This window comes from Penicillium coprophilum, assembly GCF_028826855.1.
Source record: "Penicillium coprophilum strain IBT 35676 chromosome Unknown utg000001l_segment0_segment0, whole genome shotgun sequence".
Lineage (NCBI taxonomy): Eukaryota > Fungi > Ascomycota > Eurotiomycetes > Eurotiales > Aspergillaceae > Penicillium > Penicillium coprophilum.
In genome coordinates this window covers 2,581,486-2,595,543 of record NW_026622720.1, presented here as the reverse complement: position 1 = coordinate 2,595,543, position 14,058 = coordinate 2,581,486, and the positions used below count along the sequence as shown (strand labels likewise).

At 45.7% G+C, this 14,058-nt stretch overlaps 9 protein-coding genes across 9 annotated transcripts; 6 read left to right on the top strand and 3 right to left on the bottom strand.

The window, feature by feature from the left end:
• Positions 1–470: 470 nt before the first annotated feature.
• On the top strand, positions 471–1,379 carry N7500_000991 (PhzF family phenazine biosynthesis protein; the record flags this gene model as incomplete). The annotated part of the gene is made up of 1 exon (XM_056672137.1): positions 471–1,379. The coding sequence occupies one exon, from the start codon at positions 471–473 to the stop codon at positions 1,377–1,379; it is 909 nt and encodes a 302-aa protein (XP_056537710.1).
• Positions 1,380–2,691: 1,312 nt separating this feature from the next.
• N7500_000990 (uncharacterized protein) lies at positions 2,692–2,928 on the bottom strand (the record flags this gene model as incomplete). Its single annotated transcript, XM_056672136.1, has 1 exon — positions 2,692–2,928. One exon carries the CDS (start codon positions 2,926–2,928, stop codon positions 2,692–2,694), a length of 237 nt encoding a protein of 78 aa, XP_056537709.1.
• A 784-nt stretch (positions 2,929–3,712) lies between these two features.
• Positions 3,713–4,573, top strand: N7500_000989 (glycoside hydrolase family 128 protein; the record flags this gene model as incomplete). Its single annotated transcript, XM_056672135.1, has 2 exons — positions 3,713–3,915; positions 3,967–4,573. 2 exons carry the CDS (start codon positions 3,713–3,715, stop codon positions 4,571–4,573), a joined length of 810 nt encoding a protein of 269 aa, XP_056537708.1.
• A 997-nt stretch (positions 4,574–5,570) lies between these two features.
• Positions 5,571–7,028, top strand: N7500_000988 (DUF1996 and WSC domain-containing protein; the record flags this gene model as incomplete). Its single annotated transcript, XM_056672134.1, has 2 exons — positions 5,571–5,902; positions 5,951–7,028. The coding sequence occupies 2 exons, from the start codon at positions 5,571–5,573 to the stop codon at positions 7,026–7,028; spliced, it is 1,410 nt and encodes a 469-aa protein (XP_056537707.1).
• A 1,040-nt stretch (positions 7,029–8,068) lies between these two features.
• Positions 8,069–9,320, top strand: N7500_000987 (MBL fold metallo-hydrolase; the record flags this gene model as incomplete). Its single annotated transcript, XM_056672133.1, has 2 exons — positions 8,069–8,390; positions 8,446–9,320. 2 exons carry the CDS (start codon positions 8,069–8,071, stop codon positions 9,318–9,320), a joined length of 1,197 nt encoding a protein of 398 aa, XP_056537706.1.
• A 560-nt stretch (positions 9,321–9,880) lies between these two features.
• N7500_000986 (uncharacterized protein) lies at positions 9,881–10,209 on the top strand (the record flags this gene model as incomplete). The annotated part of the gene is made up of 2 exons (XM_056672132.1): positions 9,881–10,146; positions 10,179–10,209. 2 exons carry the CDS (start codon positions 9,881–9,883, stop codon positions 10,207–10,209), a joined length of 297 nt encoding a protein of 98 aa, XP_056537705.1.
• A 446-nt stretch (positions 10,210–10,655) lies between these two features.
• N7500_000985 (acetoin reductase) lies at positions 10,656–11,121 on the bottom strand (the record flags this gene model as incomplete). Its single annotated transcript, XM_056672131.1, has 5 exons — positions 10,656–10,672; positions 10,733–10,820; positions 10,879–10,983; positions 11,039–11,067; positions 11,097–11,121. The coding sequence occupies 5 exons, from the start codon at positions 11,119–11,121 to the stop codon at positions 10,656–10,658; spliced, it is 264 nt and encodes an 87-aa protein (XP_056537704.1).
• A 363-nt stretch (positions 11,122–11,484) lies between these two features.
• Positions 11,485–12,082, bottom strand: N7500_000984 (SDR family NAD(P)-dependent oxidoreductase; the record flags this gene model as incomplete). The annotated part of the gene is made up of 4 exons (XM_056672130.1): positions 11,485–11,676; positions 11,732–11,826; positions 11,872–11,935; positions 11,996–12,082. The coding sequence occupies 4 exons, from the start codon at positions 12,080–12,082 to the stop codon at positions 11,485–11,487; spliced, it is 438 nt and encodes a 145-aa protein (XP_056537703.1).
• A 394-nt stretch (positions 12,083–12,476) lies between these two features.
• N7500_000983 (Major facilitator superfamily domain general substrate transporter) lies at positions 12,477–13,964 on the top strand (the record flags this gene model as incomplete). The annotated part of the gene is given in 3 exon segments (XM_056672129.1): positions 12,477–12,935; positions 12,989–13,784; positions 13,795–13,964. The coding sequence occupies 3 exon segments, from the start codon at positions 12,477–12,479 to the stop codon at positions 13,962–13,964; spliced, it is 1,425 nt and encodes a 474-aa protein (XP_056537702.1).
• Between the last annotated feature and the right edge of the window lie 94 nt (positions 13,965–14,058).

Sequence of the window (14,058 nt, the reverse complement as noted above, 5' to 3'; positions counted from 1 at the left end):
CTCAGGGGACTGTCCTAACACATATGGGGGTTCTGAATATTCCTCGGGCGCGCTAGTAAAACTGCGACCCTGTTTTGTCGACATTGTTAGATGTATGCAGAACAGACGAACAGATAGACTTGGATTCAGACACCTGTTTAGTGATAATCCCTTATTCCCTAGGTACGAGCCCTTACCGATTCATCAATCGTCCACAGTTGTATGCACCACTTGTCGATCAACGTCCAACGTTACTGCGCGGTCAATGTATCCCGCACCCTGTAGTTGACTGTGCATACCCGAGGTAGACGGGAGATTCAGGATGTTTGATTCACAAACGACTTTAATAGTCTTTGGTCCTCATTTTCCTGATTTCTGATCATTCAGGTGATTACTTTTCAGGTCATATTACATCCACCCGGGATATGCACACGTCCAGCAATTACTCATCTTACTGGAACTCTGCATCCCCTACATCACATCCATCTACAATGGTAGCTCATGTCCATCTACTGCGAGTCTTCTCTGCAGGTCCAGGTGGCGGCAATCTTCTTCCAGTCGTGTTGAACGCTCAGGGCATGTCAAACGCAGAAATGCAAGCAGTTGCCGCAAGCCATAAGCACGAGAGCGGGTTCGTCTTCCCCGCACCGGCAGATTCGCACTACGACTATGAATTTCGCTTCTGGGTCCCCGCCCACGAAATGGAGATGTGCGGCCATGCAACCATTGGAATCGTCTGGCTAATGTCAAAGCTTGGAATTCTCGAACGGGACCAGGTTCGCCTTTTGACCAAGAGCGGTCTTATCGAAGCAAAGGTCTCGCATGTTCCAGGCGACACAGACGACGCAAAGGATGGGATATGGGTTGAAATATCCCAGCCTGCATGCACGGTCATGGACCGTCTGGAACAGAATTACGTCAATGAGATTGTGTCTGTTTTGGGGGTTTCAAAAGATGATTTGTACCCTGGACTATATATCCAGAATGCAGCCACGAGCAGGGTGAAGACGCTGGTCCCGCTCAAGTCGGTTTCTTTGCTGAATTCTCTGGAGCCACAGTTCTCCCGGATAGAGACGCTCTGTGAGAAGATTGGCAGCACCGGTTTGTATCCATATACTGTTTCCAATCTCAAACTACAGGAGTTTGAAGCGAGGCAATTTCCCAAAGCCTCCGGATACCGTGAGGATACTGCGACTGGAATCGCAGCATCTGCTTTGGCCTTTGGGCTTCTAATCAATGGCCAGGTGAAAAGCACGGATCGGAATGTCAAGATTAAGCAGGGTTCGGCCATGGGCCATCCATCCGAGATCAGTGTCAGGTTTAGGAAGTTGGGTGATGACGTTAATGGCTGTTGGATTGGTGGTAGTGCCGGGTTCGAGACTGCAGAGAAACCACAGTAATCTTTTTCGTACAAACCTTAATGTTGCCCACAGAAACTTCCAAGACTTCACATCCTGCCTCGTGACCATCCTATATGGAGTACACTACTACGAGCCAAGCAGCGTAGGAGACGGAAGTTTTCGGCCCAGAACCCAACCCGGGCCCAATTCGACGCATTTTTGCATAATCAGAATCATAAAGATGCTCAGTTATCAAATAAAATACTGTCTTTTACATCAGCTCTAGCTTATACTCATAGTCACTATACTTTCGTAGTATTACTAGAGATTTGAGTTTTGCTTTATGCTTATGGTCTTAGAGTTGTAGTGAAGGCCTTCCGCCTTCCTATAATCTCAATTCTAACGTATATCTTTCAAGAAAGAAGTAAATTAAATAAGTTTAAACATTTCTAGCCTTCTAAGAAACTAGAAGGGGAGGTAATATATTGTAATTATGTTGAGTTAAATTTGTTCCTAATCCTTGATATTAAAGGCAGACAGACTTTTACTCTGAATTATACTTAGGCTAAGATATATTAAGTCAATATATAGTTTATTTTGAGATATAATGTTTATAATACTATAAACTATATCGATTACCTTACCTTTATTATTTAAGGCTTTAGATAACGTTAGCCAAAGTAATAAATATCTTAAGTAGAGTTTTCTAAGATTAGTATCTATTACTAATATTGTGAGAATAGTATAAGTAGACTGCGACAACGCTCATTAAAGTACATAGAGACACTTTCAGCGCCGCCAAGATATATGCGAGCACTCTTGGCAAAGTGGACACTGTCAAGAATTGGTTATGTATATAAAATTAGCCTAATAGAGCAATTTTTGCATTATTTTTGCATAAGGGTGGGCGATGGGTGTCAAAGTCCAAAAGGCCCACGGGCCGTGGACACTTCCTAGTGCCCATGGACGGGTGATGTCGCAGTCTAACCCTAAATTACTAGGCAGCCGAAAAGCGCTAAGGTAAGCGCTTACTACGAGGGATTTCGATCTAGGGACCGAAAATGGGGACTTATAGGCCCTAATGTAAGACAACGAACCTTGTCTGGTAAGGGTATATGAAGAAATCTAGCGAGGTTAAGGATCTACGTCCTTAAGGGAATCTAGGACCCTTAAGAAGCGAGACGTAAGCTAGTAGGGGGAAAAAGGAAAAGTACCTACTAAGTACCTACCCACTAACTTACTAATACCCTAAAGAACCGTACTTCCAATTCTGGTAACGGCACTTCTTGTGCTAAGCTTTTCGGGTCTTGCCATTTCACTCTATTTTCCCATTCGGAAGCGTTGATCATGACAGGTATGTGGTCCTTCTTATCTAGACGTAGAGATAGTCAAGCCAATAGGATGAATCGTCAAGTGCCACTTTGGTTTGTTTCAAGTTGCTGACATTTGCCTGAGGCGGTGGCTTCTTTTGAGGGCCAGAGTAAGCTTCATAGTTCCCGTAACCCTTTAGCGCCGCGGCAACAGCAGCATCAACAGATGGAATATCAAGCACAGCTGCAGTTGCCCCGAGTGCAAAGGGCACGAGGGCAAATATGTTGAGCCGAACCATTTCTTCTCAACAAATTGGCTTGGATTGAAATTGAGGAAAGACGACAGCCCTGATTCTCTCTTTATATAGCATGCCTTGAAATTAACATGAACCACGAAGTTGCATGGTTTAGCATCGTCGCGGAGTTATCCGTCTACCCCGGACTCCCCCACAAAATGGGCCGTTCGTGGCTTGGGCCTAAAATGTTGCAGAATCCCATTTGCGGAAATTATTTGCGGCAATCATAATAGACCTTAATTCCGAGATTCCGCTGGCTTTACTTTTTGGATATGTCTTTGATCCGGGGCTAATGCAAGGGACTTGTGAAAGAAAGCATCCCGCATCGGTCCCATATCCCTTCCGTAAATCCGTCAATCCGCTGACGAATTGAGTGAAAAGTTGTTTCAGATCGAGATGTTATTTCAATTTGAGTCCTTCAGGAGCCCCGCGATTCCGCGGCAGCCCCCGTCGAGGATTCCTCTTATCTGCAAAGATTGGGTGGCTCATCTCCCTTCCCCAGAATAAGAGGGATAAGTCCGGAGATCAGGAAGGCCAAGGCCAAGGCCAGAACGTTTCCAGCCTTGTAGTAATTGGCTCATAGTACAGGGAGTGTGCGTACAGGCTACAGCCTGAATCATGGGTCACGTCCAGATGTTCGGAGTGACGGTCAACACGGCCTTCCACACACGATGTTGTAGTGTACTTTAAGACGACCTTTCTTTTTCCCTACTTGTGTAAAGCTATTCATTCCTTCGAAAAACAAGAATCAAATTCACCTGTCCCATTTCAAGGTCGAAGATCATCAATGGCTCCTACCTCCATTTTATCAGGTGTGCTTCTTCTTCTCCGTGGCGTACACGGCCTCACTGGCAAACGAGGCATTGCCTACAACAACAACAACCCCTCCAAGGATGCAGTCTACGCAAATTTGTTCAAAGGAGACAACAAGGTCTCGTGGGGCTATGACTGGGGATACCCCTCCTGGAACCTAGATTCCTCATTCGAATTGTAAGTCGAACCTCAAAAAGCTGTCAACTTCGATACTAAATGAATAACCAGCGTACCGATGCTCTGGGGCCTACCAAATGGGCCTGATACAGACTGGACCGCAGCTGTACAGTCTCCTGGAACACTTAACATCCTTGGATTCAATGAGCCCGATCTGACTTATGATGCCTCATCCAATATCGTACCGGAAAAGGCCGCCGCGGGGTACCTCACGTACATCCAGCCATTTGCGGGAACTGTGCGGATCGGATCTCCAAGCGTGCTGTGGAACAACGTGGGATCCTCGTCTGGCGGTGCCTACAATACCGCCACCTGGACTCAGTACTTCCTGGGAAACTGCACAGGCTGCCACTTGGATTTTGCAGCGATTCATTATTACCAGGACTGCGTTACTCCGGAGGGCCAGAATGGGGCTTTTTGGTTTGAGGGTAATGTCACAGATGCGCACGATGTTTTGGGGTTGCCGATCTGGATCACCGAATTTGAGTGTTATGGTAATGAGGAACAACAGATTGCGTTTTTGGAACACGCTCTTCCTTGGCTGGATTCACAGGATTACGTGGAGAGGTATGCCTATTTTGGTGCTTTCCCGGAATATCTCATCAATGGCGATGGCACTGGGCTTTCGGGTTTGGGGGACGCTTATGCCAACATCTAAATTTTCTTCGATATGAAGCAGTGGAACATCCTGTTGAACTGGATATAGGTGCGAAAGAATAAGGATCGAATGAAACTCGATGACTTTGTATTTGGAAGTTCTATATTTACCATCTGCTTCTCGGCGTAGGATTTGTAGTTAGCTGGAGTCGGGAGAGTCTTGTCAGTGTTTAGGTGCGGAAGTCTACTACAGCTCGAAGTCTCTCTGTGCCTCCTGGAATAGCCTTAGTCAAAACAATTCTTTTTCGTATTCTCTCATGCTTGGATTTAGCATAATATACAATCTTCATTAGTGAATATGCATCCTACTGCATCCGTCCAGGGAGCGCCATACAAAGGGTCTGTTTGGGGAGACTCTTGGAAGAGCCGAGCAGAAAGTCTGTGCACAATTCATATGGTTGCGGAGGGATAGAGAGACGGAAAGGAAAACTAGCTAGCCGCTAACTCCTGTCACATTAACTCCTGTCACCAGGAGTAGCTGAACCTCGGGCTCCAAAAATATAGCCTTTCTACTGAATGGGACTCAGATGTACTGTGTATTTTGACAATCCCACATTTCTGGTAAATGCCGATAAGTCCGTATCACGATTTTATTTGAATCTACCGAATGTCCCGCAGGCGAACCCCGCAAAATATACATGTTTGATCAAATGTCAGTCTATGGCCGTACCTGCGGGTTCCATGTCCACTAGGCCGATTCTGACAAGAACTCCGGCACTGAGCGCTATGAAAGGTAACCATATAGAATACGAGTGCATTAATATAGTGTACACAGCGGAATCACGGAGTTAACAAAACTTCTGTACTTTTCAACTTCTGGATACACCTTTCTCGCTTTTGAATGAAAAAGACACATAATATAGATGATTAGATTGGAGTGACACCAATGAGGCCAAGACCATCATGATAAAAGAGTCACACCTGCCACAATTAGAGAAAAAAAAGCATCAAACTTTTCGGCTGAGGAGAACAGTCTTAGAGGATCCAGGTCCTTCACAATGCGCTTTCTTGAGAAGTATAATCTCTCTCTTTTTTTATACCTCAACGCTGCATTTGCCTTCTTTAAGGTGCCATGCAGTACACCCCTGGTGATTGAGAGAGCAGACCCGCTCATCTCACCTGGAGTAGCCTCCAATCATGTCCACACTATCATGGGAGGGTCCGGCTTCGGATTTACCATGAACTACGACATGACACAAACTTCAGAATGCAACTCGTGCTCCCCGATTGAGGACAAATCCAACTATTGGGTAGCGGCACTTTACTACCATGCCCCAAATGGTAGTTTCATTCAAGTCCCGCAGAACGGCGGAGCTTTGATCTACTACGAGTAAGAATATCCTATCTCTTAACTAAAGAGTGATGCTAAAAGACCTAGGCAACGTCCAGATCCAACTACCGATGGTGCAATTGTGGCTCCCCCGCCTGGCTTCCGGATGATTGCTGGCAGTCCATTTGACCGCCAATATAAGGATACAATCGCTGCTGACGCGCGTAGCTTCGCCTGTCTCAATTACAATGGTCCTGGTACGCCCCAAACAAATGGATTTCCGAAGACAAACTGCCCCAATGGTCTCCGGGCCCAGATTTACTTCCCTTCCTGCTGGGACGGAATTAACTTGGACAGCCCTGATCATAAGTCGCACGTGGCATATCCGACTCAGACCTATGACAACGGCCCGTGCCCTGCATCGCATCCCGTTCGAATCGTGTCAATCTTTTACGAGATCACATGGCACACCGAACAATTTGCAGATATGTGGTATGGTGACAGTCAGCCATTTGTGTTTTCTTTCGGCGATCCCACGGGATATGGCTTACATGGAGACTTTGTCAACGGGTGGAATGTGGATGTTCTTCAAGAAGCGATTGACACCTGCAATGACGGTGGCGGTGATATAACTGAATGCCCGCCAATTCATCTATACCCCGACACCGTCACAGATGGCTGCCTTTTAGAACAGTCAATCGACGAAGAAGTCGGAGGATGGCTCGATGCCCTACCAGGCTGTAATCCCATTCAGCCGGGCCCCAACGATGCGACTATATTCACTGGCTGTGGTGCACCTACACAGATTGGATCACCACGGCACTACTATACCGATGTCACGACTAAGCTGGGTTGGAAGTGGATTGGTTGCACGGTCGATAACGCAGGCGGCGTCCGCATCCTCACAGGCTCCAGTTCACGGGGGTCTGACATGACCGTTGAAAAGTGTATCCAGAAATGTAAGGCGGATGGATACACAATTGCAGGCCTGGAAAACTCCCAAGAGTGCTTTTGTGGCAATAGCGTTGACCCTGCCAAGAAACCGAAGGTTACCCCGATGGGAAATTGTCTATATGCCTGCAGCGGCAACCCTGCTCAAAATTGTGGGGGTTACGGATTTATTGGACTTTACCAGGAATGCAATGGGGACTGCCAGAATTTGCAGTACCCTGTGGTTCCCCACTAGGGCCGTTAGGGAGAGTATGCCTGTGGGGCTTTTAGGCCATCTATGGGAAGACTACCTAGTAGTAGCTATTTTACTTTGTTTCTCCTGCTTTCCTTGCCATTTTTAGCATGTCTCACAGGAATCGAGCACAGTCTTTATCTGATAAAAATCCTTGGTATTGTAGCGATACCGAGCTATATCATTTCCTGACACGACCCATTATCGTTTCTCTATTGCGCTCCTAAACCTTCTTATTGTGGTGTTAGTGTGAAAGAGTTTCGACTAAGCTAGATGAACAATGAGCTGTCGGATCAACGTATAATAGGTCTAAATACGTTTTTCTGGATGATATAACTCGAGATATGGTAAGAAAAAGGCATTATTTCTTTAGTATTGATCTTATCGCATTAAGTACGTAGGAAGCAGTTATTCTCTGTTTATCTTTCAGGTTATATCTCTTATGAAGCCAAATCAACCACCAAGTTCCTTTATATCGCTTATAAAAATAGATGTATACGTAATAGCGTACATAATAGGAGAGCTACCTAGGCCTATGGAGATGACCCGGTGTTTTGGCAGAAAAAGGTTGCCACCTTCGGCGCTGAGAATCCAGTCGGAAACTGTCAGCCGGAACTAGATAACTAGTGTAAGCTACACAGTGTATCATAATTTCAAACGAAGACAATAATTGTGGAAATTGGGCAAACAGTGAACATGCCTATCCCCAAAAGGTCCTGGCGGTGGGTAGCCTCCCTAGTTTGTCAATTTGTCATCAATCAAAACAATGATCAACATCTTTAGAAACATTAGGAACAATTTGAAATATGTGGTAAGTTGCTCACAGACTCAATAACAAGATATGTATATAATTGGTCATTCTCTTTGGCAAGGAATCTACAACCGAGTTGCCGAGCGGCGAAGTGTCAAAGCAGACTTGACGCTGGCCCTCGGTAAAATGTTGTAAGCTTGGAAACCATCGGCTTAAAGATGAACCGAAGTATATAGTCTTGACCATTACATTCCAACAACTAGACTCTCATTGATCTTTGCTAAAAGAAAACATGGATATCCCACTATCGGACAACATCGTGCGGGTCAAGCTGCTTGACACCACAACCTACCTGACCGGAAAGGCTTTTGTGTTTGTTGACCCCGTTGTTCCTGGACATGAAACCTTTAACTTCTTTGACCTTGCATTTTTCATCGAGAATGAGGCCCAAGGAAAGAAAGTGATGTTCGATCTTGGAACACGCAAAGACTACTGGAATCTTGCACCGGCCGTTCAGTATATTTTTGGCGCCAATGCGGTCATGGATGGAATACGGATTGAAAAAAACGTAAGTGAGATTCTGGAAGATGGAGGTGTGACACTGGAGAGTATCAGTCAGTTCAAATTCTCCCCGGGTTTGCCTCAACCACGATGTCTGACTGGCTCTAGACTCCTGTATCTGGTCCCACCACCACTATGATCACTGCGGTAACATGTATCCATTCCCTTCATCGACTTCTATCACTGTTGGCAGTGGCTTCAAGGCAGCCGGGCTGCTGCCAGGCTACCCCGAAAACCCGAAGTCTCCAGTCCTGGCCTCAGACTTCGCCAATCGGGACCTGATCGAGGTTGACTTTGAACGTGACTTTTCAATCGGTGGATTCCCTGCATACGACTACTTTGGAGACGGATCTTTTTACCTCCTCGACTCTCCTGGTCACTGTCCAGGCCACCTTTGTGCGTTGGCACGTACCACCCCATCCTCTGCAGAAGACGGCGCCACATTCGTCTTCATGGGTGGGGATATCTGCCACTTTGCAGGTGACTTTCGCCCATCCCCCGAGAAACCTCTTCCAGACCCCATCCCTGAATCCGTTATCACATGGCGCAATGAAGCCAGGAACCTCCTTGCCTGTCCGTGTTCTCTCACAGCCCACCATCCTAATACCTCCGACCAAGGGGCTGCTCGCACAACGCCTTGGTATAACATGCGCGCTGAGTATCCCACGGCATACCCCGACATTGAAAATGCGCGGGCTTCGGTTGCCAAAATGCAATCTCTGGATCAAAATGAGAACGTCTTGGTGTGCATTGCCCATGACGCGGTTCTACTTGACTATCTGCCCATTTTCAATAAGAATCCGAGCCAAGATATCAATAGTTGGAAGAGTGATGGCATCAAAGAGAAATGCTATTGGGGTTGGATGAGAGAAGTTGCGGTGGACGGACAACCAGCACATGCTCCTCTAGTTGAGGGCTTCTGGAGAGATGGCAAGCTTTGGGATTATGAGGTGTTCAAAAGGACCCTGGACATAGCGCCTTGAATGCCTAGATAAGTGTTTGGCTCTTTGAGAGCTAGTATTGGAGACTGAATTGAATGAAAAACCGGACTCGCAAATTGAACTAAAACGACGAGACCTTATACTTCTTCTTCAATAACACGTTTCTCAGTCTAATTTAACCAAAATCATGTACCTTCCAGAGCTCATATTCGTTACTGCGTTTGGGTTCTCGAATTTTGATGAGGTCTTTGATAGTATTTAGCGGATAACTCAAGCAAGCGGATATACCAAGATTCCTTTATTTAACTGGTCACCATTACTACGAATAAATGTATCTCGAACTTTCGAATAATACAAAGCCGTAAACTAAATGTAAAAGCGTCATGTTTGTATGATAACTAACAAGTACATAGCATGAAGGTATGACCCTTGTGCTCAGAATCCAAGCGCCTTCCAGTTCACGTTTCTAACCCACGGGAAATCCATATTAATTCGTGGCACCGTCGTCTTTCAAAATCCGTAGAAAATCCCATTGACGTACTTGTTCTTCATCCATGTCTCTATAAAGCTTTGTATAGACTTCAGGTGACAGGCGAACAACCATGGTTGAGTCACGATCTGGAGAAATTCCAATCTCCCTGCCCCACATCGATAGCCGTCGCTCTTTCGAATGCTTTGTCAAGGCTGACTATATTGTCGATATTTGCTTGAACTATTTCGACGCCCTTGGCAGAGAGGGCCCTTTCCCTTGTACTTTGCGTGTTTCGAGTGATTCCACGGTATTTCCACGTCTTATCGCTCAAAAACTTGGAAACAACAGTGCCACCTTGACCACCAGTCGCACCGACAACAACAATGCGTTTGTTAGGTACGTTGGGAACAATCTCTAATAAAGCATAGAGAACTGGAAACATCTCGCTGGCGTCTATGAATTTCAATAGAATCGCAAAATCGATTGAAACTTATCATTAATCATCTCCCCTCGCTAGCCCCTCGCCTGACTACTTACGCCGATCGGTAGTTGACTGCCGAATCATGCTTGCATCGATTGCCGTCTATTGCCGAGGCCAACAAACACTGCCGAAGAAAGTCGATGGTGCTGTATACTGGGGTTGGAGTTCATATGCATGGATTGAACGTATGCTTTGTCAGCGTACATGGTAAGGTGCGTGTGATATTGATGATTCAATTTTGATCAGCTTAAAGCAATGGTCTGATGTTTATGAGTTTCTTTGATGGGTAGTTGTCACACAACACTCTAAATGTAGTTACAAAGTTCTTAATGTAAACGTAGATACCAAAACGCATTGATTGCATTCAATTTACCACGAGCAATAGCTAGGTATCTGTGACTAAATCAGATTTCCATAGATCCAATCAAGAGAACTGAATGCCTGTAAATGATGAGGACAATAAGCAACATGTCAATTCTATACTGATTTGAGCGCACTTACCTCCATCAATAATTATGCTTTGTCCAGTTATCATACCGGAGTCTTTACTTGCAAGGAAGCTGACGCAGCCGGCAATATCCTCTGGAGTCTATCGGTGCTCGTTAGTAAGGCCATGTTAGTGAACAAAAGACTAATCTTGATTATACCTGAGGCTTTTTCATCGCAGAGCGCGATTGGACTGCTTGCTCAAAGGCATGACCCTTTGGTACGCCATGAACATTTGAAAAGTTGTCGTCGATTTGATCCCACATCTACGCATGATTAATAAAGGTGGTAAATTGTTGAAGTCCATGCTGTGTCTCTTACCGGTGTCTTGACGATACCAGGGCAATAAGCTAGATATAAAATCAATTTCATTACTCACGCGAGTCTTCGAATCGGAGTTTCATGATTCATTACCATTCACCTGGGAAAGAGTTAAATCATGTTCTTTCTTTTTTTCGTCTTTTTTTTTTTACATTCGTAGAAACGGGTATTGTAAACTCACGTTAATGCCATGGGGGGCGAATTCAATGGCCGTCGCTTGGGTCAAGCCTCGAACGGCCCATTTGCTCACTGAATAGGCAATGGCAGTCGGTTGCTTTTAATGTAGGTAAGTTCTCGTGTATTATCGATACAGCCGGAGTAAGGATGGAATTCAATACCGGCCGATAACCCGAGATAGAACATGCGCCAATTATCTTTCCCCCGTTGCCTTGGGCAATCATCTGTCGACCTACACATAAGATTAGAACCACATCAATCAAATATGTTTAATTCAAGTAATCAGACTTGCCAGCAGCTCGGTAGCACAGAAAGACTCCCTTGACGTTGACCTTTGCACGTAAGCTAGAGATAATATCACAAGAAGCGGGGGTGCAAACAGCTTGAACATGGTCCCATTCATCCATCGTAAGGTCCATCACCCGTTTCGTGAGCATTATACCCGCATTTGCGACCATGACCTACATTCGAGGTTAGTGAACCTTTACCCAAAGGGGAGGGGTCATTGAAATTTACCGCCAAGTGACCAAGAGCTTCAACAGTGGCCTCAACCAATTGGTTCACATCCTCCTCTATGCTTACATCGCCGACTACGGCAACGGAGGATCTGCCTGATTTGAATGAGCACCAAATACCCCAGTAGATGAGATACATACCTTTGGACTCGATTTCTGCTTTGAGACTCTGGAGCTCAGAATGTCTCGCGGCGATGTCATTCACCTAGCCTTTGGGTGAGAAAGACTACAGGTATGGACCCAAAGATATTCAAAATATACTCACAGCCACGTCGAAGCCGTCATCTGCTAAACGTAAGGAAATGGCTCGACCGATGCCTTGAGAAGCACCCGTGACAATAGCGGCAGGCATTCTGGACAAAGGGTCAATATGGATGAGATATAAGTCAAATTCGAACAAATCAAGTTCAATTGTTGGAGCTCAGATAACATATACCTGACACCTCCGGTATTTATAAAAGTCTCAACATTGGACAAAGAAGTAAGACCCTCGGCCTCGGTAGTGTTGTCTACAAAGACAGTGTAGATGATGTACCGAGTACCGAAACCTCGAAAGGACGCATGATAGAAAATGATGGCCCAAAACATGTCCGAAGTCTTGATGTGGGCTTGCAAGGGAAGATAAATGAATGGACCTTGTGGCCCGGTCATTCCCCCAGATTTCCCCAGATTCCCCCAGGTTTCCCAAGGTTCCCCACATTTTCTCGACTAGGGCATCCTTGTTCTGTTTCAAACTCGGGATCAAAATGGCACAAATCTTCAAGGAACGGCCTTCATGTGAGGATGATATAAGCGAGTATCATGTCGAGTTCCAAAACAACCCAACACAGACTGCCGAGAGGAAGAAAGCTGAGAAGAGACTGGTTCGTCGGATCGACATTCGACTTCTTCCTTGGCTATGCCTTCTTTACGCCCTGTCGCTGATTGATCGTACCAATATATCCGCAGCAAAAGTCGCTGGGATGTCCCAGGACCTGCAGCTTACGGGAAATCGTTTCTCTGTTGCTCTCGTGGTGTTTTTTGCACCATATCTGATGAGTGAATTGCCTAGCAATTTCATCGTTCGACGCGTGGGAACACGGTACTATCTCGCATTTCTCATCATGATCTGGGGAACAGTATCCATGTGCTTTGGATTTGTTACTCAATACTCCCAGCTGGTGGGCCTACGGCTACTTCTTGGGGCGTTTGAAGGAGGATTTAATGTGAGCAATTGTTTATCCGGGATGATTAGATACTAATTTACGCATTCAATCAGCCCGCCTGCATATACCTAATATCCTCCTGGTATGAAAGATATGAGACCCAACGCAGACTCTCCATTTGGTACATGTCAGGCTCAGTGATATCCGGATTCAATGGGATCATCTCGTACGGGCTGAGCACACTGGAAGGTCTCGGGGGAAGACGGGGATGGAACTGGATATTCATTGTTCCTGGTGCCATGACAATGTTCCTCGCCGTTCCTATATTCTTCTTTGTGTCAGACTTCCCAGAAAATGCAAAATGGCTGAGTCCGGAGGAGCTCGGACTTATTCAAAGGCGGCTTCAGGCAGACCGAGGCGAGCGTCTTGACGACAAAATCACAATTCGAAAAGCTCTCAAAGGTCTCACTGATTGGAAAGTCTGGGTGCTGGCCGGCTTGCTATTCTTTCCCACTGCCGGTGCCTACACAATGGCATTCTTCACACCCTCGGTCCTGTCGGGATTAGGCTACAGCACCGCGCTCAGCCAGATTTTAGTGACACCACCGTATCTGATGGCTGCCATCTTTTCTATTGCAACAGGTATAATATCAGACCGTGTCCGAACTAGAAGTCCATTTATCATTGGGTTCATGCTGCTTAATTGTGCTGGATTCATTATGATGGGATGGGGAAATAACACGGGCTGCAAAATGGCCGGAATATTTATGGCTGTTGTGGGAAACAACTGTGCTATACCAACTGTTCTAATATTTATGTCAAACAACGTTGTCGGTACAAGCAAGAGGCAAATTGCAGTTCCTCTTCAGACAAGCTTAGCTGCTCTTGGTGGGATTTTTGGGTCCACTGGTGTTTAGAGAGCAGCATTACCCTGACTATCGTCCTGGGCTATATGCCAGTATCGCATGTACAGTGGTTTGCATATTTATTAACGGTGGAATCACTGTCTGGTTTTACTTGGAGAACGAAGCGGCTGACCGTAAGGAGAAAGTCCTTGAAGGATTGGAAGGATTTCGATATACGCTTTGATTATCTTGAATATGATACTTAAGTTCCTTTCACGCCGTCAGTGTGTTCTTGTTATGAATATCGAATTGAAAATGCGAATCTTGGCAAATATTTT